The 27,933-nt window shown below is 39.4% G+C and overlaps 1 protein-coding gene across 1 annotated transcript; it reads left to right on the forward strand.

Moving 5' to 3' along the window:
• Positions 1-25,325: 25,325 nt before the first annotated feature.
• Positions 25,326-27,145, forward strand: LOC110893431 (cytadherence high molecular weight protein 3-like). The gene is made up of 2 exons (XM_022140541.1): positions 25,326-26,022; positions 27,066-27,145. The coding sequence occupies exons 1-2, from the start codon at positions 25,326-25,328 to the stop codon at positions 27,143-27,145; spliced, it is 777 nt and encodes a 258-aa protein (XP_021996233.1).
• The last annotated feature ends 788 nt before the right edge of the window (positions 27,146-27,933 follow it).

A 27,933-nucleotide genomic window follows, 5' to 3' on the forward strand; every position in this document is an offset into this window, starting at 1 on the left:
GACTATTATTTATATCGTTCATAATGCTGAATTTTGGTCAAAGCCAAAGCGAAGCCAAAATTTAGGTAGAACATTAAGCCGAGGTTTATTATTTTATATCGTTCATAATGCGTGAATTTTGGTCTAAGCCAAAGTGAAGCCAAAATTCAGGCAGAACATTAAGTTTGTTTTATTTATTTACGTTCATAATACATGAAATTTGGTCAAAGCCAAAGCGAAGCCAAAGTTCATTTAGAACAATAAGTCAGTCTATTATATATGTTCATAATGCGTAAATTTTGGTCAAAGCCAATGCGAAGCCAAATTTATTTAGAACATTAAGACAATCTATTATTTATGTAGGCTCATAATGTCTAAATTTTGATCAAAGCCAAAGCGAAGTCAAAATTCAGGTAGAACCTTAAGTTAGTCTATTATTTTGGTGTTATAGTAGACTATGCTTGAATATAATAATTTGTGCCTGCCTTACTTGATTACCCCAAAATGTGAATTACTCCAAGCTTCCTCTTAAGTTTGTATCTCATCTATTTCATCCACTCTAATTTCAAAAACCTAAGATGTTTTGGTTACTAAAGAGTTTCTTAAAATTTGTTTTTTTTATTGTTGATTATCTCTTAAGATACGAGAATCCTACTGCTCTTTTCTGACTATAGAAGAAAAATTAGAGCAAGACTAGTGGGATAAGTAAAACATTATATCTCTTATGATAATCAATAACCCACTTAATTATTGCTATCATGCAAGCTATTCTAGATTCTAAATTTTCTAAGACTAATGTGTTTTCTTTGGAAGAATCAAAATACCCCTAAGACGCATGCATTACTCTATATTCTTACTATAAAGATTATTGGCATATGTGAAAACAACATGATGTACAATACATGACCCATAATTTAAAGGTTTACACATGGAAATCAATACATTTTTCAGTGCATTAACTATAATTTTTCCACTAATATCATAAGTTCCTTAGGAATCAACTATACCACTCAAGAGTACAAAAGGAAAATGAGTGTGTTGATTAGCAGCATATGTACAACAAGAGGAATGCATGAAACTGGAAAGTTAGATGTTGTTCATCTCATCTCCACTAGACCTAAAAGGAGGATGCTTTTAAGATTCAGAGATAGTGTACAAGTACTACTTCCAGCTATAAGTTTCTTCAAAGGAAAGTCTCACTGCAGATTTATGTCATTAAACTAGGCATGAGCATCGAGACTATCCATAATTCAATTCAATGGAACAACTGGCTAGGATACGTAGAACGATATTTATGATATTTAAGTCTGCAAATTGTAATATTCCAATCAACACATGATGCGTTGACTCTAGTTCTACGCGTTTGCTTACTAGAAATCAACAAATACTTATGATAAGAGTTAGTGGCAAAATTTTATGTTAAGACTATAAGAACCATAACAAATTGTTTTATAATTGGGCTTTATGATACCTTATATGTTCTGTAGATTATTCAGAATTTAGTATCAATATAAAAGCTACATTATGACAGTTGTGAGGTTTACATGGTTAAAACAAAGTCACTCTTATCTTAAACTCTCATATTATTTATCATCTCAATCTGGATAGAAACCTTATAAGATAGGACTAGATGATGCTACACTTTTTCACAACCTTTTGTTATCATGAAAATGAAAATTTAACAAAAGAAAAATGAGACCTACAAATTTCATTCATTGAGACCAAATTTCATGAGAAATCATGACTAGGTGAATGAAGGATGAAATATTATCAAATCTCATTCTTAGTGACTTATGACCATGTGTTATAAGCCTTAATAATTAAATGGCTAAGGGAATAAATCAAGTTTAATCATAAATTGTATTTCATTGGAACTTATCCCAAAATGGAATATTCAGACATTATTCATTTATTATAATATTTACTTGTGTCTAATATGTCCCTTATGGATCAAGGTATTAAAGAAATTAATTCATATATACTATGATTCCTTCTAAATATGTCCCTCAAATTTTTTATAGCATCTGGACATTAAGGAAATCAAGTCTAACATATATGACATGTTCCCACAGCACGTACATCATTGAAACTTATCTTGTAGCATTCCTTGAGAACTAAAAGGTTAGTGGGAGCATTAAGTATCTTAATCTTTATTTGCAAGAGTTGCAAAAGGTACGTGAGTGAAAACTTGTTGTCACCCAATTTGTACCTCTTGTACAAGACACTGCTCATTCACAACTTTTCTCTTTAAGAATCTACTACTACTCTAACAAAAGTTTCATTGTTTCTTAAACCTGGGCACACTCAGATTTCTTGCCAAAATTATAATCCTTAAACAAAGAAACTACAATGAGTTACATCACTAACTTGTTTCTCTATTTGAATCTATTGGCCTACCAAGGTTAACCATAAGCATGCTAAATTTCTAATGATCTCTAAATTTAGTGGGAGTAGTAAAAGTCCTTATCATGACTTGCAAGAAGTACAAGAGGTAGGGGGAAGAGACTTATTAAATTTTACTCCGATTACACCTCTTGTACACCATACTCCACCAACTCTTACACACTTAGAATATGGAAAGTGATAGCAACTTAATCAAGAGTTAATCTGTAAAACTGGAACTCAAAATAAAACCCAATAATCAACTACGGAGGTCATCTAGGTTTAAGTTTGATGATTATGTATCCTCCCTGACTGAAGTGGAAATGGATATTGGAAAGTTTACTGATCCTACATTTCTAATTAAGTCATTTGCATCAACCAATTTTCTAAATGGAATAAAAATTGTTTTTAGCAAAATTGATTTTATGTGTTAGGATAACATTTGTTATCAAAGAATCATCTTACCTTTTTGCAATTTTTTTTTTGAGGATCATTATTGTTTTAGTAGCTTATAATCACTTGTAGCTACATCAAATGAGCATTAAAACAACTTTCCCTGAATAAAGAATTACATGTTCAAAACAACCTGAAGGTTCTAAACTGAAAGGTCAAGAACACTGTAGGATCGTCGTTGACCCTGAATGAGTCGATCAGAAGAGTCGTTTTCCAATTCAAAGGCGGCATCAGTGAATTAGATGCTCAAACTAAATATAATGCTTCACTTTATTGATTTTAACAAAGTTTACAACCTGGAAGCAAATCGGCAGCACTTCGTTACAAATTCCGAACCGTTCCAAATGAAATAACCAGGCACCTATATATAGTATTCTGGAACCGCTAATATGAACATGACATAACAGCGATCCAGGTATGTTATGTGTGGATCGCTTTTATGGACAATGTCCATATAAGCTGTCACACCCCCAAAATCCACCTGCGGAGCACCACCGCTTGGGAGCGTGACTGACCAGGATCAAGCCACCAATTATATCAAACATAGCATTTAATAATAATCAAAGACATAATTGGTGTTCAAAACCAAACACTGTTTAAGTAGCGGAAGCATTAAATGAAAAACCCAAAACATAAGTATCAATGTGTGAATGTAAAAGTGTTTAATAAGCATTCACGAGTCCTTGTCCACAACGACCCGCTTCTCCTCTGGTGCAAGCTCCAAATATACCTAAGGTCCTGCAAGGCATGCAGCAAATAATCAACAAACTAGTTGAGCGAGTTCACAGAAAGTAAGTTCTAACATGCATAAGTATAGCTAGTGGGGGCTTCCCATGTTTATCCTGGCTAATGAGGGCTTCTCACTAACGGTACTTACTAGACTAACTTCCGACCATGTGTTCTTCTTTACCGAGAACAGGAAAACGTACAGGGTCACGTAGGCTTTACGTGACGTGCCCTTCCCCGAGGACAGTGGTACGCGTGGGGGCTACGTAGGCTTTACGCAGCGTGGCCTTCCGACCTGGAAGCCAATGAATGGTATTGGGTTACGTAGGTTTTACGTAACGTGTCCTTCCCGACCCGGGAGACATATGGCAAATATACTGGGTTACGTAGGCTTTACGTAACGTGTCCTGACTATTCTGAGGACGATGGTCTATAGTCTGGTATATGCGTAAGTACGAGTAATCATTCCACATTCATCATATCCAACCCAATTCCCAACCCGGGAATCCCATGCCTTGGCTGTGTGAACTCACCTTGGTTTGCTCGGCAGATACACAAGTGAACAGGTAGCAAGTAATGGTCAATCACGTCCGATCGGTCGAGGGTAATCCAAATCGGAATCGATTTCCGGTTGCTTGTGCCGTCCGGTTATGCGTGAGAGAGAGAGGTTAGCTAGGGTTTAGTGTGTGTTAAGATATTTTGTAACAAATGAGAAACAATCAAATCCCTAAGGTGTTTAATTTGGTGCGCATAAGGGAGTGGGCCGGCCCATCCGCTTGGGCTGCCCTTGGGCCGAGTGTGTTGTGCGATCCGATTTAATAATAACAAACACATTAAATACTTAATACACATAGCACATAATAACATATCATTTATTTAAATCCAAGCTCGTAATCATAACACGTTCACATACGTTACACAAGGTAGGTCTAAAGTCCGAGTTGTCACATTATCCCCAACTAATTGGAAATTTCGTCCCGAAATTTGATATGCACTCACTGAGGAAGCTAGATAAACTGTATTGTTCACTGATTTTCCTGGGGTGTCACATCCTCCCCCCGTTGATCTGGAATTTCGTCCCGAAATTTCGAAGTAGTAGCTTCAGCCTCAGTAGTGGTAGCATTGGTTTCGAATAACTGGGGGTACTTTTCTGTCATCCTGTCTTCGCGTTCCCAGGTGTACTCTGGGCCACGTTTGGAGTTCCAACGAACTCGGACAAGAGGGATTCTCTTGTGTTTGAGGACCTTCATATCCCGGTCCGTGATTTCAACTGGTTCCTCGACGAACTGCAACCGCTCGTCGATAGTGAGTTCCTTAAAAGGAATGATGAGGTTTTCATCTGATAAGCACTTCTTTAAGTTTGATACATGAAAGACATTGTGAACTGCCCCGAGTTCAGCTGGTAAATTCAACTTGTAGGCTACCTTGCCGATCTTTTCGACAATTTCAAATGGTCCGACGTATCGCGGATTCAGTTTGCCCCGTTTGCCAAAACGAACCACACCCTTCCAGGGTGAGACTTTCAATAAAACCCGGTCCCCGACCTCAAATTCCAATGGCTTTCTACGCTTGTCCGCGTAGGCTTTCTGACGGTCGCGTGCTGCCGCCATGCGTTGTCGTATCCGTGCTATCTTTTCTGTGGCGTCCACTACAATCTCTGGACCCGTGATCTGACTATCTCCCACCTCTGCCCAACAGAGAGGTGACCGGCATTTACGCCCGTACAATGCCTCGAATGGAGCGGCTTGAATGCTGGTGTGATAACTGTTATTGTAAGAAAACTCCACCAAAGGGAGGTGCTTTTCCCAGCCGTTGCCGAAATCGATGACGCATGCCCGAAGCATGTCTTCAAGAGTTTGGATCGTACGCTCAGACTGCCCATCCGTCTGAGGGTGGTATGCTGTGCTCATGTCTAACCGTGAGCCAAAAGATTTATGCATCGCTTGCCAAAGTTCTGACGTGAATCGTGCGTCGCGATCCGAAATGATAGATGTGGGCACCCCGTGCCTCGAGACAACTTCTTTGAGGTATACGTCTGCGAGTGTGGAGAACTTATCCGTTTCCTTTATAGGTAGGAAGTGTGCAGACTTGGTGAGTCGATCCACGATCACCCATATGGTATCATTTCCCCGCTGGGATCTAGGTAGGCCCGTAACAAAATCCATGGAAATTTCTTCCCATTTCCACTGTGGTATCTTAGGCTGCTGAAGTAGGCCAGCTGGTTTCTGATATTCGACCTTGACTCTCGCACAGGTCAAGCATTTTCCAACATACGTAGCAATGTGGGCCTTCATACTAGGCCACCAATAGGTAGTGCTGATGTCGTGGTACATTTTATCCGACCCTGGATGTACCGAGTAGCGGGACTTGTGTGCTTCATCCATCACAAGTTCGCGTAGACCGCCATAAAGAGGGACCCAAATCCGGCCCGTTACATAGTAGGCTCCGTCTGCCTTCTGTTCCATTTGTTGTCGTGAGCCGCGTAAGGCTTCAGCCTTGACGTTTTCGGGCTTCAATGCTTCTACCTGGGCAGCTCGTATTTGTGCAGGAAGGCTAGACTGAATCGTTAGCTGTAGCGCTCGCACGCGCCGTGGTAAAGTGTCCTTTCGACTAAGGGCATCAGCCACAACATTGGCTTTGCCTGGATGATACTTGATAGCGCATTCGTAGTCATTAAGTAGCTCGACCCATCTTCGTTGACGCATGTTCAAATCCTTCTGCTTAAGAATATGCTCGAGACTCCTGTGATCGGTGTAAATCGTGCACCTGGTACCGTACAGGTAGTGTCGCCATATCTTAAGCGCGAAAACAACAGCTCCCAGCTCTAAGTCGTGCGTCGTGTAGTTCCGTTCATGAACCTTTAGCTGACGAGAGGCGTAGGCAATAACTTTATCTCTCTGCATCAATACGCAACCCAGACCCTGTATTGGATGCGTCACAATATACTACGAAGTCATCTGTGCCCTCTGGCAATGAAAGAATAGGTGCGCTGCAAAGCCTATCCTTCAGATACTGAAAAGCAGTTTCCTGCGTGTTGCCCCAACGGTAGGTGACACCCTTCTGTGTCAGTAGCGTAAGCGGCTGAGCAATCTTCGAAAAGTCTCTAATAAACCGTCTGTAGTAACCTGCCAGACCCAAGAATTGACGTATTTCCGTTGGCGTACGCGGTGCAGGCCAGTTCCTGATCGAATCTACCTTGGATGGATCGACATGGATCCCATCCTTGTTTACCACATGGCCTAAGAAGTGGACTTCTCGAAGCCAGAAGTCGCATTTAGAAAGCTTGGCGTACAGCTGTTCCTTCCGAAGGAGTTCCAAAATAAGGCGAAGATGCTGCTCGTGTTCCTCCTGACTCTTGGAGTAAATTAGAATGTCGTCGATGAAAACAATGACGAACTTGTCGAGATAGGGTTTGCACACCCTGTTCATAAGATCCATAAATACAGCAGGCGCGTTCGTTAACCCAAACGGCATGACAAGAAACTCGTAGTGACCGTAACGAGTTCTGAAGGCTGTCTTGGAGACGTCCTCATCCCGGACTCTCAGCTGATGGTACCCTGACCTCAAATCTATCTTCGAATAGTAACACGACCCTTGCAACTGGTCGAATAAGTCGTCGATGCGCGGAAGAGGATAACGGTTCTTCACCGTCACCTTGTTGAGTTCACGGTAGTCGATGCACATCCTGAACGTACCGTCCTTCTTTTTCACAAAAAGTACCGGAGCTCCCCAAGGCGAAGAGCTTGGACGTATAAAGCCCTTTTCCAAGAGCTCTTGTAGCTGCTTCGACAGTTCCTCCAATTCCGATGGAGCTAGACGATATGGTGCGCGAGCTATGGGTGCTGCTCCTGGAGCGAGCTCGATCTGAAATTCGACCTGACGGTGAGGCGGTAATCCAGGTAAGTCTTCAGGGAACACCTGAGGATAGTCACGTACAACTGGTATATCTTCCAGTTTCCTTTCCTTTGCTGAAGCGTCTGTAACGAGTGCCAGAATGGCAGTGTGCCCCTTTCGTAAACATTTCTGCGCTTTCAAGAAAGAGATGATGCCTACCACTGCACCACTCTTGTCGCCTTGAACTTCGAGAGGTTCCTGATCCAAACGAGGAATGCGAATAACCTTTTCGCTGCATAAGATTTCTGCCTGGTGTTGGGACAACCAATTCATCCCAATCACGACGTCGAAGCTACCCAAAACTATGGGAATAAGATCGATAGAGAAAGCTTGACCAGCTAGGATAAGATTACAACCCTGAACTACGTGCGTGGCTTCTAGACTTTTACCGTTAGCTAACTCTACTACGTGTTTGGTGGGTAAAAGTGTTGGTGCACGTTTTAGCAGTTGACACATTTTCACAGACATATAGCTTGTATCCGCACCCGAATCAAATAAAACAGTAACGTAAATATTGTCGAGGAGAAACTTACCCATAACTACGTTGGGATCGTTCACTGCATCGCCTCGACCTAGTACAAAAGCACGACCACGAGCTTCATTGCCGTTGTTGTTGTTGTTCCCGCCGTTATTGTTGCCGTTGCCCTGGTTGTTATTGTTGTTGCGGTTCTGGTTCAACTGAGGGCAATCGCGTTTGAAGTGACCTTCAGCCCCACACTGGAAACATCCCCGGTTTCCACGCTGTGGCTGCTGCTGCTGCTGCTGGTTCTGTGGAGCTGGTTGCTGAGGCTGCTGATTTTGATTTGCAGGACGAGGGCTCCTACAGTCTTTAGCCTCGTGCCCCATCTTAAGACACCTTTGGCAACGACCCTTGTTACACGGGCCGTGGTGATGCCTGTTGCAGTTGTGGCACCTAGGTTGACTACCCTGATATCTCCTCTGTCTGTGACTACCAGAGGATTGCTGACTGGGACTCTGATACTGGTCAGTCTTCTGCTGCTGAGCTTGAGACTGAACGGATGCTGAACCTTTACTCGAATCCCCATCCCATTTCCTTTTACTGTCACCAGATGTAGCAGGAGTAACTGAGGTGGTGACATTAGCAGTAGCATTAACACGCTTGGGCAGTCTATTCTGATCCACTGCCTGATCAGTGATGCGATGAGCGAGGCGCTGGATTTCCTGGATGTTTTCGAGGTTAGCCGACGTCACGTGGCTCTGAATCTCTGGCGCCAATCCCTTGAGATACAACTCAATGCGCTTGTATGGAGGATCCACCATAGTAGGACACAGAACGGCCAGCTCATTGGACCGTTTGGTATACGCTTCGATTTCCGATCCAACCATTTTCAAGTTATAAAGCTCGTCTTCCAGCTTGTGTATGTCTTCCCGCGTGCAATACTCACGCTTGATGAGTTCCTTAAAGTCGTTCCATGGGGTGGCGTTAGCAGCTGCCAACCCTAAGATTTGGACTTGGGCGTTCCACCAAGTCAGTGCTATTCCCTCCAGGGTGCCAGTAGCAAACTTGACCTTGCGAGCCTCAGGGCACTCGCACATTTCAAAGATTGATTCTCGCTTCTCGAACCAGTGGAGTAGTCCCACTGCTCCTTCCGTGCCGCTGAAGGTGTTTGGACGACAGTCCATGAAATTCTTGAAGGTACACACAGGTTGTTGCTGAGCGGGTTGACCTGCTTGAGCGGCTGCAACTGCCGTAGCAATGAGAGCCTCTAGCTGGGCTTGTGTCATGTTAACTCGCCCAGACATGGTCTTCATTGTAAAAAGGTAGCGTAGGTAAGAATGGTTCGCGAATAGGGCGATGACAGAAAAGCATAGGCATATAGGTGTTCTCATGAAATCAAAGCATGTGTATCTAAGCGTAATGCGAGCAAGGTTCTAAACAGTTCTAGCAAACAGGCAATAAACATAAACCTTATTACCTAGGATGTCGAGTCTTGCACGTGGAGCGAAGCGTCGTTGTGGATCGTTGAGAGCACTGTTCTGGTTATAGTCCGGTTTTAATAAAAACGTTTTCCCATATGAAAACCAAGTTCTCTATAACCAATGGCTCTGATACCAATCTGTCACACCCCCAAAATCCACCTGCGGAGCACCACCGCTTGGGAGCGTGACTGACCAGGATCAAGCCACCAATTATATCAAACATAGCATTTAATAATAATCAAAGACATAATTGGTGTTCAAAACCAAACACTGTTTAAGTAGCGGAAGCATTAAATGAAAAACCCAAAACATAAGTATCAATGTGTGAATGTAAAAGTGTTTAATAAGCATTCACGAGTCCTTGTCCACAACGACCCGCTTCTCCTCTGGTGCAAGCTCCAAATATACCTAAGGTCCTGCAAGGCATGCAGCAAATAATCAACAAACTAGTTGAGCGAGTTCACAGAAAGTAAGTTCTAACATGCATAAGTATAGCTAGTGGGGGCTTCCCATGTTTATCCTGGCTAATGAGGGCTTCTCACTAACGGTACTTACTAGACTAACTTCCGACCATGTGTTCTTCTTTACCGAGAACAGGAAAACGTACAGGGTCACGTAGGCTTTACGTGACGTGCCCTTCCCCGAGGACAGTGGTACGCGTGGGGGCTACGTAGGCTTTACGCAGCGTGGCCTTCCGACCTGGAAGCCAATGAATGGTATTGGGTTACGTAGGTTTTACGTAACGTGTCCTTCCCGACCCGGGAGACATATGGCAAATATACTGGGTTACGTAGGCTTTACGTAACGTGTCCTGACTATTCTGAGGACGATGGTCTATAGTCTGGTATATGCGTAAGTACGAGTAATCATTCCACATTCATCATATCCAACCCAATTCCCAACCCGGGAATCCCATGCCTTGGCTGTGTGAACTCACCTTGGTTTGCTCGGCAGATACACAAGTGAACAGGTAGCAAGTAATGGTCAATCACGTCCGATCGGTCGAGGGTAATCCAAATCGGAATCGATTTCCGGTTGCTTGTGCCGTCCGGTTATGCGTGAGAGAGAGAGGTTAGCTAGGGTTTAGTGTGTGTTAAGATATTTTGTAACAAATGAGAAACAATCAAATCCCTAAGGTGTTTAATTTGGTGCGCATAAGGGAGTGGGCCGGCCCATCCGCTTGGGCTGCCCTTGGGCCGAGTGTGTTGTGCGATCCGATTTAATAATAACAAACACATTAAATACTTAATACACATAGCACATAATAACATATCATTTATTTAAATCCAAGCTCGTAATCATAACACGTTCACATACGTTACACAAGGTAGGTCTAAAGTCCGAGTTGTCACATATAAGCGGTCCAACATTCTATTTAACCACTTCTCGTTTCTCGAACCTCGTGCACCGGTTATTCTAACCTATCCTATCCTATAACATGATAAAAGACGAAGTCAATAGACGTAATGCACCAACAAACACTTACTTTGTAAGTCAATTAATTCCATGTATGAGTTTAAAGGAAGCATCAAAATGTGATGAAATCTTAATGCAATTCTTCTCATCAAGATTTAAGTGGATTTATGTACCCACCTCAAGATGAGTGAGATCAATTAATGTAAACTTGTCCTTATATAAATGATATTCTTTTGATAAGTATGTGTTACATAAGTCAAAAAATTGTTCACACTTACATTAATATAATGAATCTCAAAGATACCACTTATGTGAGAGATATCAAAATATACCAAGATAGACCCAACGAGATATTAGTTTTATCCCATAAGCTTTACTCTAAAGCGGGCTCTTACATGTGTAACAAATGATATTGCTCTCCTTAAGAGGGTAAAGTGATAAATGAGTTTACTTCCTTATGCTTCATTAATTAGAAGCCTTACGAAGGTTCAAGTCTATACTCGTTTAGATATTGCTCACATTGATGAACATTAGACTACTCTAGATTATTGTGAAGCATCTTACAATATCTTTAAGAAACGAGAAAGACTATAAGAAAAGGTTTATTACTCTTACCTTGATTTTGTAATATTCAAAAGAAACTAAAAGTCAATTTGGGGTAATCCTTATATCTGCGGACAAATCTTACTCATGGAGGAGTCCTAAGAAACTGTTAACAACAACCTAAATTATAATAACATAATATGTTGTTAATTATCAACGTATTGTCATTAAATGTTGTTGAAAACTTATCAGTGGACTCATAAACTTATGAAATCATATATATATATATATATATATATATATATATATATATATATATATATTATATTGAAGAATTACTGTGAAAAGTCAGCTACCTTGTTTCCTCGAACAGTAACAGTTCGAGAGGTGCTGCATTAAACTTCGATACAAAATTATTGTCTGTTTATGAACAAGAAGAGGAAACTAAATATTTGTATCAAATACATTTACATTCATGATATGCTTGCTGATCCGATAACTAAGGTCTACACCTAAAGTCTTTTTAAGAGCTCATAATAAAGACGGGTTTTACTAAAGCCCTTACATGATAGCATATCATACATATATATGAATGATTAGTTGTTATTTTTTCCTCAATTATACATTTTTTGTCTATAAATACGTATGTGCACCTAATGACGTATAGACAAGAATTATGAAAATTAATTTTAAAGGGCTTACCACAGTCATTTTGGTCTTAAATTTATGTATGTTTTGATTTGGGGTTGTAACATGATTAATGGGGGTCTTAAGTTGAAAATAACTCAATGACTGTAGTTTTCTCTTACAACTTCAATTTGAAACATTAATTAATGTTTTAACTTGGCCAAACTTATTTATGCTTATCGCAAATGATCACTCGGGCAAGTGGGAGAATGTTAGAAATGCCCGTTGATGTGGCCTTACGGATCATTTGAGTAACGTTACCAATATGACATAACTAGTCCTCGACAATTACTTGATGGTAGTAATTGTCAAAATTGATTAGTTCAAAGGGCAATTATGATTCCCTTTAGGTACCATTAATAGAGAATACATAGAGTTTTTATAACAGATCACTATTCATGACCATCATTCAATGATCTTTATATATTGATAATAAGTGATCAAAAACTAATGAAGAACACCAATACAAAAATCCTCTCTAGTGTGATCCATCAACACAAGGTACCATAACGGGAATCATGGATTCATCTTTATCCTCAAAGATAATCATCCCTACAAGTAAGTATCTCTAACTTGGTATCTATAATTAGATTATGATTGAATAAACATGATTAAGTTCTATTATTTTGACTCATGTTTAAAGATATAATCAACATGTAGGTCACAGATACGAGGGTACATAGCATGAAGGAAAAAGACAAGGACTTGGTATGTACACTTTCAGAAACGGAGAGACCCAATCGGGTCACTTGGCGGAACTTGGCAGTTGATGTATATGTATAATACGTATATTTTCAATATTCAAGTTATGAAAGTAGATAAACCCCTTGAATAAAAAAAACTATAGAAAATACATACAAGATTGTACATTTAGCAACACAACATGATCATTTGACCTGACCTAGTGTGGCACGCTTAAGTAAACTTACTCGTATTCGATTTGGATAATATACGTTGTTGCGTTCTATCTATTTCCAAGAAACCAACTACCAACTACCAAGGGTAATAAACAATCCATGATAAAAGAAAACTATAAAAAGGTTGACATAGTCTTCTAAAACTAGAAAGTTGTAGAAAAGGTATTAAACGGACTTTGGTTGAAATTATTTTGTTTTGAACGACAATTTTGGATCACCGACGGACCACTGGAGTATTATCGTGCCACCAACAGAACCACCTGATCATATCTATCTCCACAAGGTAATAATGCCTATACACAAATTCAGAAGAAAACCCAATAAATATGGGAAAACCCCCTTATGAGAATTGAACTCAGGACCTAATGGTCCCTATGCCTTATCCTACCCCCAAGATGCCACTAAGCTATAGTACCATGGGGCCGATTGAACTTATTATAACGACACTGGCGTCTCGTCAAACTCTACGATCTTAAATTTTAGAGTGAACTGCAAATTTTGTCCTTGTCTTTATACGAAATTTCAGATGATGTCATTTATCTTTAAAATTGACGAGTTTTATACTTTATGTTTTAGATTGTCACATGATTTGTCCTTTAGGCCTAACTCAGTTTGTTTTTAATGTTAACTGAGATCATATGCATATCACATGAGGGTACTTTTGTAATTTTACCTATTTAATTAAAAAATATGTTAATTTAAAAAACAAAAAAATAAAGAGAAACTGTCAGGATAGTCCTTGTGGTTTGCTCAGTTTTCACCTATAGTCCCTACATTTTCAAAATTACAGCTATAGTCCCCAACATTTTGCAAATTTGTTCTCGAATAGTCCTTGGGCCTAACTCCAGTTTGTTTCCAATGTTAAGTCAACCCACGTGCTTATCACATGAGGGTATTTTCGTCTGTTTGTGTGTTTCCAACCCATAAAAGCATGCCTGCACCCCTACTCCCTAAATGTCTATTGCATTCCCCCCTTTCAAAAACTGATTGAAGCTCTTAAAACCCTCGTCTCTGCACACCCCAACTTCGATCTTTGATCATCGGAATCTCGTAACGGGAATGGAAGACGGCGATCCTCAACATCCAAAGAACAACAATACCTGGAAAATACGGTCCTTGTCTCAGTATGCGAAGCCCTTTGAACCAGAGATTGTATACGGTATGTGTGGCTAAAACCCTAACTTGATTTTGTACAATAACTGTTTATGTGCAAGAACATGCAATCAACCACATTATATTGAATTTTAAACCCTAATGTGAGTTTTTTATGTGTGATGGTTATGAGAACTTTTTCACAATAAAGCTTCATTATGGTGGTATGTTTACACAGTTACCAGGAAGAAGATACATTCTTGGAATGTCTACATATGTTGACTACTGCAACATTGATGAGTTTTCTGTGCATGAAATTGACTGGATGGTGAGAGACCTTGACTATATGTTCCTGATGTTAGTTTGTAGTACCATTTTATGATTCCAGAGTTAGATTTAGGCCTTGTATTATTCCCTTTAGGGAATGATGGTGATGTTATACTTTTGGGCAAATATGTTGCAAAAAACAAGGTGATTAGGGTCTTTATAGAACAAGGTTAAACCAAGGGTCTAAAGTTGTTATTGAAGAATTAGAAACCGAGGGGGGGTGTTAATAATATTCAAGGGCCAAGAAGAAAGAAACAGAGGGTATCTAAACAAAACTACTACTTCAATGGAAAGAAGATGGTGAGGGAACTAATCAGGGAACAAATAAGGTTGCAGATGTAGATGGTAATGTAGATGGTGTAGAGGCTGGTAAGGTAATTAATGAGGTTGTAGGTAGTGTAGAGGGTTGTAATGTAACTAATGAAGCTGTAGATGGTAATGTAGACGGTGTAGATGCTGGTAAGGTAGCTAATGAGGTTGTAGTTGATAATGTAGATGGTGTAGAGGCTGGTAAGGAAACTAATGAAGTTGTAAAGGGTAAGCATCTCGAGGTTGAGGATGCATCATTCACTAACAGCTTCAACTATAATTTTGATAATGCTAACTTCTCAAATGATTTTTCTATACAAGTACATGATCAAAATGAAGAGGGTGTTGAGGCTGAGAATGATGAGGGTGGTGAGACTAAGTATGATGAGGATGGTGAGGCTGAGTCTAATGATTCATCTGATGATGATGATTCAGATAACAGTGACTTTAAAGAAGGTTAGAAAGTATGTATGAGGCTGAGTATGACACGATGGAATATAATGCAAATGTTGACATGAGTGAGGAATTTATAGGATCTCAGTTAGAGTCTGTGGGCAACCATGATGGGAATGTTAGTGATGAGTTATTATCTAACATTTGCAATTTTCAACCATGGTACAATTTCGCTCGTTTTCATATTTAATAAAATTTATATTTTATTTACGAAATACGTAATCGTATGATCGAGCGAATGTAGGAACTTGTTAGGATCGATCACGATCTTCTTGAATGTACAACTGATTGCTATGAATTCGTATCTCATGCGGAATCCAAGTACGAAGGTGACTTGAACAAGAACAAGCTAATTAAAATGATTTCTATTGATGATTTGATAATACAAAACCGTGAAATCACTTGGACAGAGTTTCCTCTCTCTAGTCCACCAAAGGTTCTCAATGACAAGACAACACAACACTATATATAGGCAGCCTTAATCCGCACATGAAGGTAAACACGGATTCACACTTATCACGGATCCACTCATACGCGGACCAGCTCAAACCCTATTCGCGCGGATGGACATTAGCACGCATTTCTGATCCATGCGGATCTGCCTGGGCGGATTCGTGCGGATCTGTTATACTCTCAAAGCGCGCATACTCTACAAAACATAGTTTTGTCTAGTCTATTAGCTACGGGGTAAAAAGACTATTTGAACCATGAGATACCTTGACGGATATTGAATAGAATAAGAGTTTGTTTCATAATAATAATAATAATAATAATAATAATAATAATAATAATAATAATAATAATAATAATAATAATAATAATAATAATAATAATAATAATAATAATAATAATAATAATAAAATATATTATATTTAACCCAACTCTGTTTTTAACGAAACTTAGGTCAAAACGTAGAGAAAAATAAGTTTGTCTCAACGGTATTTTCATATTTTTATAAAACGCTTTATTTTGACAGTTACACAAGTAAAATGAGTAAAGCAGCTGAATTAATAATAAAGTTATAATAATAATAATAATAGTAATAATAATAATAATAATAATAATAATAATAATAATAATAATAATAATAATAATAATAATAATAATAATAATAATAATAATAATATAATAATAATAATAATAATATTAAAACAACAACAACAACAACCGCATTAATTATTTTCTTTGTTGTTTTGCTCGAACCTTCATACCCTATATTTGACTATTTCTTCACAACAAAGCAACTATTTTCATCTGTTATGACTTCAGCTTCTGATTGCTCATAACATTTCCCCATAAAAATTTGAGGTAACAAATTAGTTATGAGTAATTTTGAAACATTTTGATCATGTTTAATTATAACCAATAAAAAGAGACGTGTTTAATCCATCCATGATTTTCTTTTGACCTTGAAGGTTGATATAATTCCAAAAATATGTAACAAGTTTAAACATGGGGTTGGGTGATACAAAACTTCGGATTTTTGAGTCAAAAACTATGTTTATTCGACAACAAGCGAACAATTTAAACACTAAATGAAAAGGAATGGTTATAAGGCTTGATTGATGAGGTTGAATGCATATTTGTGTTATACATGATGTGTAGCTACTAACCCTACTCTGGATTTGAAAACTTAGAGATCGCTCAAAAGATCGAGAAACGCGAGGTATAATGCCAGAATCTGAATTTAGGGGCCGTAAACTTTGTTTTTGCATAAATTATTTTGTGGGTATTGTCAGGACTTGAAATTTTACAGGATGATCATATATGATGAAACTAAAAGTTGTGAAAAATGTGTGACACCTGTGCCTGTGCGACCATCAAACAAATACCAAATCAATGAAATATTGTGTTTCACACTTGGGATTCGTGTAAATATGTGTATCATGTGCACATATCAATTCATGTCCGATTTCAAGCTTTAAATCGCTTTCTGGAAGGTTATACGCAAACTGGTGCGTAAACGCAGTCAATTTAACGCGACAAACACACCGGAATAGTGACATAGGTTTAACATACCTTAAATAACATTCACATAACTTAGAAATAAGTTTTGGATGGTTTGGTGTGTTGAAATCAGGTTTGTTCGATCGCATGGACTAATTATGTCAAACTGCGAAACTATACCGATTTGTATAGAAACGAACATTTCCGGAACTTGATCATAAGTTAAATATGCCCTAAATATATTTTACATAGCTTAGAAATAGGCTTTGAGGTGTTTTGGTGCGCAAAAATAAACTTATTGATCAACAGGGACTAAAAGCGTCAAAAGTGCCCAAATGACCAGATTCACTGTATCTAGTCCAATTTTGATGTTTTGATGGTTTTTAACCGCCAGTTTTGCATTCTATGGGCTAAAATTTGATGGTATTTCATGTCCCCTTGTATTGCAATACTATGTGCCCACATGGAGGGTCAAGATCAAGGCACGAAATGCGAGAAACGATCCTAACGGTTCTCCGAAATCTATAAATACCCAAGCTCTCATTCCATTTTCCTCACACCTTGATCTGATTTTATGCTCTAAGTTGAAGCTTTATGCTTCATACCTGAGTATTTAGATCAAGTTCTTCCTAGCTTGGAACCTTTGTAAGTTTCTTTTATGCTTTTATGCGTTTTTAAGCACGAAAGTCAAACTGTGTTTGACTTTCTGCTTTGACCAGGTTATGGTCAACACAAAGTTCGTTTGAACTTTGCAACATGAGCGTAATCACGATGGTTATAGTCCCTTGTGACTATACCTACTGATTACCACGTTGATTAGGTGTAGTGACGAGTCATAGTTTCGGTCAAAATGTGTATTCATGCGTATTTTGCAACCAAACTATTCTAAGGTTTCAAAACCTTTTGTTTTGATATCAAACTTGTTTTCTAACTTCGTTAAACATGTTTTAACATGTTTAACTCGTCACTTTTAGTTTAGTGCTTATATAGGGACGTAAGATAAGCGGTCTAAACAACCGCTTAGACTTTCGCACCCGACCCATTTGGTGGTTCATTAGGATCCGACCAAACATATTTTGTGATCATAGTTGTATAGAGAATTACCTTCCGAGGTTATACCTTATGGTCACTTCGTTTAGTTAGTTGTATGATAGGTAGTTTATATGCCTTAGGAAAATGACCAAAATGCCCTTTTTACGCATAAATTCATTTTAAGCATATGTAACCTAAATTTTGACATCTAAACTGATTAGGAAACATTATTAGACATGTTAAGGCATATAATACTTGTCATAGGACTAGTTAGACGATCCAAACGCGTTTTACGCGAACGACGCGTTAAAGTGGCATAAGCTACCTTAACGAGTCGTAATGGGTCGTAAGCACTTAGGTTAGGTTTCGTTTTAGTATGTAGGATTTGTTAAACCATGTGATATGAGTTCCAATACTCATTTGGTTTATGAAACCTCATCCTATCCGATCATCCAATTTAGGTCCGGTTTATTAACATAGTTACCTATATTAGGTACCGTTTGATTTTCGTGATCCCTCTAGCTTTGCTTGGTTGTTAGTCAAGACTTCTAAACATCCTCAAGTGAGTACATAGTCCCCTCTTTTACTGTTTTCAAATTGTTTTGGGGCAAAACACATGTGCCTACTTGTTACTTTCGTGTTTTCATGCTTTTATATCATATACTTGTTATGTTCAGTAGTACATATATAGTACATGATTTCATTATGTTTTGCTATGTATGTTCTCTTAGCATGCTAGCACATTGATTTTTATATATTATATTTTGTTGCATATGTTCTTCAAGCATATGGACACATTGTTTTACATTTTGAACTGTTTGAACCGTCGAAATTGTTTGATTTATGTGAACCGTTTGAATCTGATTGATTATGTGAACCGTTTGTAACCGTTTGATTTATGTGAACCATTTGTAACCGTTTGATTTATGTGAACCGTTTGTAACCATTTGATTCATATGAACCGTTTGAATCTGTTTGAACCGTTGGGTTAGGGAAGTGAATAGGTAACGCGGCGGGTGTAATGTGTTAAAAGCATGGTGGATACGCCGCTGGTACTTCATATATATAAGTGCTTTTAACACATTATATATCGTTGCGTTATCTAGATCACTTGGGCAAGGTTATCAGAACAAAGTTATATTACAAGGTTTTTCAAATGATATGAACCATACGAGTTTTATTAACGAGTTTTTACGAGAGGTTTTACAATTTGATTTAATAAAATAAATGTTTTGGGTTAAGAATCATGGCTACAAGATTTTACAAAGAATAACTAACTTGATTTGAGTTGGTTAGTTATGTCGCAATACTATACTTTTCAAAACAACGTTTTTAATTAAGTATTGCAACATGTAAACTAGCCATGGATCTGACACTCACATAAAACCTATGTACTCGCCGACATTTTTATGCTGACGTATTTTCGCATGTGTTTCAGGTTCCATAGTTGGTGATATTTGATGATGATATTGATGCATGCTCATATAGGAAAGGACGAGGCCTTAGTGTCTTAATAACAATGAAAGTCTATTTGTTCATGTTTTGTTTCTGATTTTTAATGTATTGTAATACATTTAATTTAATAAAACAGAACTTCAATCCATGTGTTATGAAACAATGATTCTGTTACAACACTCCCCGACGTTTCCGCCACGATTTGTTGTTTTTCATGGTCGGGGTGTGACGGAAAAGTTGGTATCAGAGCTCCTGGTTATAGGGAATTAGGTTATTAGTAATGCTTTGACCTAGTCTATAACCTTCCTAGGACCCTAACGCGAGTTTACTTGCGTTTAGTAATAAAACAATACCGTCGCCTATCTTTAGGTGACAACCACAATGAGAACATAAATTTCGAATCCGCTTTGAAAACTAGTCATCTGTTATAGGATGATTTATTATAAGGTTTTGAACCTTCAAAGTTTTCAAAATCTCGTCAAATTTTGGGTCTAAATAATGTGAACACGTGCAAACTGGAAGGGTGGGTGCCTGTACCCTAAGTCTTCTGTCTAAGGCTAGAGTGTTCGTACAAATCCGCAGTATCGGACCAGCCACTCTTACCTGGGAACTCTTGGGGTGAGTGTCCACTTATAGGCGAGCATGCCTTCGCGATACATTATGAAGACCTATTTACTTTGATTCAGCTTTTGTGTGTCGTTTGTTTGCTTCGTGGTTCGAACAAATGACCATCACCCATGCCTTTTGGTCGGAAATTGTAACATCCTTACCCAATGCCATTTCATTTGTTTTCTATCTTGTTTTCCCTTTTAGAATGCCTCCACGACGTGAGAATCAGATACCTAATGAAGAACTGGCAGCTATCATTATGCAGCAAATGGCTGCTGCAATCCCAAACATCATTGTTCAATGTAACCCAACCCTCAACAACAATAATGCCCCATGCAACTTCAAGACATTCAACTCTGCCAAGCCATCAAAGTTTTCTGGGTGCCAAGGAGCAACTGCACTTCTACAATGGTTCGAGAGTCTAGAGAGCACCTTCAGACATGTTCAGTGTCCGAACGAGCGAAATGTAGAATTCGCATCTAGCGTCTTTGAAAAACGAGCTTTGACATGGTGGAATGGTGTGATGAGAGATAGGGGTGCCGATGTGTGACAACCCTCACCAAATCAGGTATCCGTACGAATTAATTAATATTTAATTAATGCTTAATTACTGTGCTTGCTTACAATTGTGGTTAAACTGCTACTTGAATTCTGATACATAAATATACATGCATCATACTTTATTAACTGTCACTCCATTATTTACATACAAACTATAGTGACAAACTTGATGCACAATAGCACAGTAGCACAATGAACGGATAACCCAGTAAACGTGCTGACATAGCCAGCACCAGACAGACACTGTCTCTAAGGCCAGTATGAGCCAGGAATAGTTTACTACACTAGTAGGGAGTGTAGGGAGGTGAGGATTGTAGAACTGCGTCACTAGGTGATAGTTATAGTGACCGGATGTGCCTAAAACATGTTCTAATTGCAAAATTCTGCATTATAATACAAAATTCAGCATTTAATATGACTAGTAAAGTGCAAAAACATGGGAAAATAATACTAGACACTTTCCAAAGTGTCGGGAATTCATTGTGTCACTAAAAATAATATTAAAGACACTTTAAATGCTTATTAAGCACTTTAACGGATCAGTATCCAACCGAACAACCGGACTTTACCCGGAAAATAAAAATATTGACAATGACATTGTTTTTCCTTTTCTGAGCTAGTTAGGGTCCCCGAACACTCTAACACCCGTTACAAAACACTACACACTAGTAACTTATTTAAGTTCCTAACTATCTTAACTAAACACTAACTAGCTAGTTCAAAGCAAACCATAAACCCCTTAACCCCCCCCCCCCAACCGATCGGTTTCCCCCATGTGGGACACCCTTACACTTTTGATTATTTTATTTATCCATGTTCCATATCATGATTACACATTGTCTAATGGATCTTAGTGAATTGTGGTTTATAAGAAGGCATGAGGGATAAGCATTACATTCACATCAACACTTCAAAAACTTGTTCTCTCTCCCTCTTGCCATACCTTCAGCCGAACACCACAACCATCATCCACCCATCCTTCAAATCTTGTTCAAGCAAATTTCATACATACAAGTGTGCTAGAGTTCATACGAGGAGACCCGGTGCTTACGGAACCTCAAGGACCTCTCTACCTCGCTTTTATCCACCTTGTTTTCGCTTTGATTCTTCCCTATCCTTGAGCTAGTTGTAAGTGCTCCTAAACACTCTCTTGTTCATGTTTAAAGTGGTTAATAAGAGATTTAACGGATAAAAATCATGAACACTAAAGATCAAATCTAAAAGTCTTGTAAGAATGATGAACAAGATGGTTAAAGAGAAAATAATGGTGTAAAACTCATGAATCTTGTTTAGTTATGGTTATTTTATGTTGTTGGTTGCTAGTAGTGGAACAGATCGTCATCTAACCACGCTAGATCATGTTCATAGAACATGAACTAGCAATATGTTAAGTAGGAAAGATACAAGATGACGAACCCTTTCATACATAAACATGAACTTGTGTAAAAATAGTTTTTCTTGTAAAATGGAATTCTAAACTAGTAGATCTAAAGATCTACAAGTGGTATTTCCAAAGAACCAAGTGTAAGATGCAAACCATGTTTAAAATCCGGATCTTTCTTGAAACAAAAGCATTTTTGTGAACAAACAAGTGTGTAGACACTTGTGTAACTAGGAAGTTGTAAAGTTACATCTTCTTTAAAAATAAAATTTTCAAGAAAACGATTTTATTTTTAAAGATAGAAAGATCTACTAAAAGTGTTGGAAGGTTACTACGTATTTTCACATAACTTACAAGTTCATGTGTTTGCGATTTATACTTGTTTTGACTAGTTTAATGTTTGAATATTGTTTGTTGATGATGGGAAAATTGTTGATTGAATTTTGAAAAGAAAATGATACGCTAATAAGCGTGGCCACCTCCAGTTACAGAGGAAACTCTGGCGAAATTTTCCCAGAAAATAACACTTAGAATATTTTCATGACAAGTGTCTATAAATATATTTTTAACTTGTTTTTCCAAATAAATTTCGCCATGATTTTTGCTACAAAATTACCAAGTGTCGGAGGTGGATTTTCGTAAATAAAACTTGTTAAATATATATTTAGAATATATATTTCATAGTAAGACGCTTGTGTGATTTTATGATTATTTTGTGAACTACATATATATTATTTTTAGAGTAAAAATAATATTACTGGAAATATCATGAAGTTATGACTTCCAAAATAGTACTAACGCCCTCACAATAAAAATTTAAGTTACACCGGTATTATTATTACCACCCGAACTTCAAATGTAACTTACGTATTTTCAGAAAAATACTCTTAAATGCGTATTTTGATAAAAGTATTATTTTGGAAATTATATGGAATAAAATATAATATTTTTTGGGAAAAATATGTATATTTTGGAAGTGGAATATTTTACACAAATGAATTAAAATATATTTTATTAAGTGAGACTTAATAATATATTTTGAAATTATATAAACGCACATGTATTAAAACCCCCATCCTTGGGAAGGAATAAAATTTATAAATAATTAAGAAGTGTAAATACGAAATAGTTGTCTAACTATTTCCCAAAAACTTAAACCTTAAGCCAAGGCACGGCCGTACGTCTAATAGAAGTTAGTACGTGTAGGTCGTCACTCAGCAGGTTGACTGGGAGATTACTATATCGAGACGCACTTCTGTGAGTTCATGTTTCCCCCTTTTCTCTTAACTGTTTTCAGTTTTTATACTTCGGGGGTGAAATAGATGTTACTATGATTACGAATACTTTTTACATGGTATGGTTAGCGTAAGGAGGGTTACTATTTAGATCATGTGAGTGGGTAGGCGGGAACTGGAGGCCATTAATCCTCATTGTAGGACCGAGGATCTTTAGCGGTAGATCTATCTGGGTGTAGCGAGCCCAGCCCCAGGCCCAACAGTACGGACCTCGGGGTGACTTGGTACCCGACGCAAAAATCTGCTAGGTTTGAGTCTTCCTACTTCACTTCACACATATCAATGGCCTTGCAAAACAATGGTGATCTCTTTATTTCCTTATTTGCTACATACCAGGGATTTTCATATTACAAAGGTTTTACATACTCGCTTACACATGAACTCGCTTAACATTTTTTGTTGATTTTCCAACTTACATGTATTTCAGGGAATTAAGGATCTGTCACGGTATGCTACGTTTTCACGCTGCGTAAGAGTTATGGGGTTATCCAAGTTTAGGGGTTGTGGCTTTTACCTGGACGAGTCATAGTTCTTAAACTGCGTCTGTTTCATGTTTATGGTTATGTCTTCTGAACAATGTTTTTATATTGTTATGTTGTAATTCCGTTGCATGTGTCGACATTTTAAAACTATGTTGTTGTACTTTTATTTTAAAACATGAACCAATGGGTAATCTGCATGGTTTTAAATTCATATAGCTTGGTTGTGATTAAGCTATGGTATTAAGAAGTCACACCAAATAAACCCACGCTTCCGCAAAGCCAGGGTGTGACAGCTTGGTATCAGAGCTTTGATCATAGCGAACTAGGATTCCTTCTCGAGTCTAGACTATGATCACTAGGGCTCTCACGAAAACATTTTTACATTGCATACACTACGTCCAGATCCAGAGTACAAAATATTTTACAAACAAAAAGTATGAACACTTTTTCCAAAATTTATGGGTCAGTCATATAGACTTAGGGGCCAATTTGAGAGATTGGGAAGTCCTGGTCTGAGAGGCCAGGGAGTCAGTCTGGGAGGCTGGGAGGTTAGTCTAGTGGGACTAGGGAGGCGGTCTGGGAGGCTGGGAGGTTAGTCTAGTGGGACTAGGGAGTCAGTCTGGGAGGCTGGGAGGTTAATCTAGTGGGACTAGGAAGTTCAGTCTGAGATACTAGGAGGGTAGTCTAAGAGACTAGGAGATTCAGTCTGAGAGGCTGGGAGGTTAGACTAGTGGGACTAGGAAGAAATGCTTACTTACTTATTGGTGACTGACATGTTTACTTGATTATATGATTGATTGTTTGTGTTTATGTGTGTTCGTATTACAGACATCATGCCGTCATCAGGTACTGGAGAGTCGGACACTACAGACCCCATAGCCATAGTATCAGACGACATAGTTTCATCAGAGCACGAGGTGTATACTTCAGATACTACCAGCACAGACGATGACGACTTCCAGCCCTTTGCGCTGCCCGATGTCGTAGCAGAGCCTGCTGATAGCCATATCGCTGGGGATTTGCCACTCGCGGTGATCCCTGCTTCTGTGCCCCTTGCCGCTTACCCTATTGTTGATATGCCCCTCGACGTAGTCGCTGACGACGACGTCGACTTGTTTGAGGAGGACCCACTCGAGGATGACTCTGAGGGCGAGGCCCATATTGCTGCTGGTGATATTCTACTTCTTGCTGATGCTCCTGCAGAGGAGACTCCCGTTCATTCGCCAGTCCCAGACTCATTTGAGTCTGTGGCATCTGCACCTTCACACGCGCAGGGAGTGCAGCACCATTCGCATGACACAGACCCTGATATGGCGTCATCGGCTGCACCTGCACCTGCCCCTAGTTTTGAGTTCGATCATGATATTGATGATGATTCAGATCCTATTTTCCCACCTGGTTTGATCCAGACCATGATATTGAGTTTGTCCACTTAGACCAGCCCATGGAGGATCCTGTAGCCCCTGTTGATCCCTTGTTTGCTGATCCAGCTGATTTTGAGATGGAGTTTGTTGATCCGGAGCCTACTGTAGCCCCTGAGCCAGTAGTTGCTCCTGACCCCGCGTTAGAGCATGACCCTGATCTTGCCGATGCACCTGCTGTTGCTCCTTGGGTTGATGATGTACCTGTTGATGATCATCCTGTTGTTGTTCCACAGTTGGTGGATGATCATGTTGCTATTGATGCTCATATTGATGCTCCTCACGTTGCTGACATTCCTGCTGATCCTGTTGTCGCACCACATCCTGATCCCATGCCAGTGATGTTCGACCGTGCACCTTTCGCGACCTATATTGATCCCAGATATGCGCACACCCGTAATGGGTGGATATACGATGATGATGATTTCCCACCTTTTGTGGTACCTGTTACACCCCCCGTAGCTCCTGTTGTAGCCCCTGTTTCAGTTCCTATTGATGTTCCTTTGCATCCCGTACTTACCACAGATGTCCACCGCACCGACTTACCTGTTACATTTCTTCAGGACATACCTCCACCACGTCCTGGGGAGGGTTCATCCCGTCAGCCTTTTGGTCATATACCTTTCATGTTAGGAGGAGACCAGTTTGTACCTCAGGTTTCTCATCATATTGTCGTTCCCACTGTTGCACCGTTTGCTGTTCCATCCTTCGCTCCATCTGGTGAGCCGTTCCTCTGGACCACGCCCCCATTATGCCACCATCAGATCCGTATCACCTATATCACATGGGGTATTCTACGGAGGATATTCTCAGATCGTTCATGATATAGCAGGAGGAGCTGACTCGTCGCGTACAGGAGCTGGAAAGAGCTCAGCGACTCCCTTGCAGGTGCCAGACTCCACCTGCAGTATCACACCCTCCTCGTCTGTTATCTCCTGATTATATCGCTCGTTTTTGGACTCCTAAGCAGCAGATAGCATATCTGATGCGCTCTCATCGCGCTATGGAGGAGGATTGGCTTCATATCTGTCGCTCGTTTACTCTTTTCTCGTTTTCCCCCTCCTCCACCGCCATCAGCTTAGGCTATTTTGTACGACACGGGTAGACTGTTGATGAGAGGACCGCGATTTCACAGATTGCACAGCCTTTTTTGGAGACCGCATTTTGGAGGATTATGATTTTTGATGTTTTGTATATTGGATGTTATTGACACTGATGTGATAGTTTGGACTAGGGCGATGTGGCCCTTAGTCATTGATGATGTACGATACAGTTATGTACTTGTAAACCTTACATTGTGGTCTTGATTTATGACAGCGCAATCGCAATATTCTCATTATTTATGATGTTTGATTGATTGTTTATGTTCTATAACATGAGATGTTATGTGGTTGATTTGTTTATAACATGAGGTGTTATGTGGTAGATTTATTTATAACATGAGATGTTATGTGTTGATATTGTTGTTACATACGTACACTTTACTTACTATGACCTGACCAATGTAAAACATCTTTTTAGAAGATGCCTCCAAGACGCCAGACGCGTATGCCTGCCAACGAGGCAGAACTTCAAGGGATCATTGCTGCCGCCATTGCACAGTATGCAGCCTCACAAGGAGGAACCAGTGGAAGCAATTCGAACAACAACGACAATAACAATCCACCTTATGGTAATGTTTAGTCGTTGAGAAATACTACGATACATTTGGATATTTATAGCACGTTTGCTAATACCAGTTGTATATTCTAACGTATGTGCAGGATGCACGTACAAGCAGTTCCTTGACTACAAGCCCGTGAACTTCGACGGCACCGGAGGTGCTGTTGCTTTTGTAAGATAGGCCGAAAAGACTGAGTCAGTTCTCAAAATGAGCAAGTGCGCTCCAGACCAACAAGTTACCTACATTTCTGGGCTATTCCTGGACGGAGCCCTATCCTGGTGGAACTTACAGGTACAGACTCTTGGTGAAGCCGCAGCTTATGCGATAACATGGACTGAGCTGAAGGAGCTCATGCGAAGAAAGTACTGTTCACGTGCGGAGATTCAGAAGCTGGAAACGGAATTCTGGCACTTGAAAATGGAAGGTCCCAAAATTGCAGAATATGTTCAGAGATTCCACGACCTGTCTCATGTGGTACCTTATATGGTTACACTGGAATTCAAGCGAATCGAGCGCTTTATTTGGGGTTTAGCTCCTCAGATCATGAGTATGGTTACTACTTCCAAGCCTGCAACAATCACAGAGGCCATCGATGTGAGCATGGCTCTTACTGAGGAAGCCGTCCGCTTAAACAAGTTTTCGAATGTTGGGCAGAAAAAGAAGGAGACTCACGTAGAGTCAACTGGCGAGAACAAAAGGAAGTTCTCGAACTTCAAACAAGGAACAAGCGGTGTTGACAAGAAAGGAGAATCAAGCACACCGGTCCAAGCTGCAACCGGTGCTGGAAAGAGAGGAAAGGGTTATATGGGTACACACCCCAAGTGTAACACCTGCCAGCGTTACCATTCTGGCCGGTGTGGGCCAAAAGTATGCGAAGCTTGTGGAAAAGTTGGACATTTGAAGGATAACTGCTGGGCTAATGTTGGCCGGGGTGGCCAGGGAGGTTTTGGAAATAGGAACAATAATCG

The sequence above is a fragment of the Helianthus annuus genome, chromosome 4, assembly GCF_002127325.2.
Source record: "Helianthus annuus cultivar XRQ/B chromosome 4, HanXRQr2.0-SUNRISE, whole genome shotgun sequence".
Lineage (NCBI taxonomy): Eukaryota > Viridiplantae > Streptophyta > Magnoliopsida > Asterales > Asteraceae > Helianthus > Helianthus annuus.

What these genes read in the sequence shown, in the direction of transcription:
- LOC110893431 (XM_022140541.1), top strand. Translation starts at nt 25,326, where the DNA reads ATGGAGGATCCTGTAGCCCCTGTTGATCCCTTGTTTGCTGATCCAGCT. An exon ending in TCCATCCTTCGCTCCATCTG is followed by an intron (nt 26,023 to 27,065) that starts GTGAGCCGTTCC and finishes ACGTATGTGCAG; the next exon opens with GATGCACGTACAAGCAGTTC.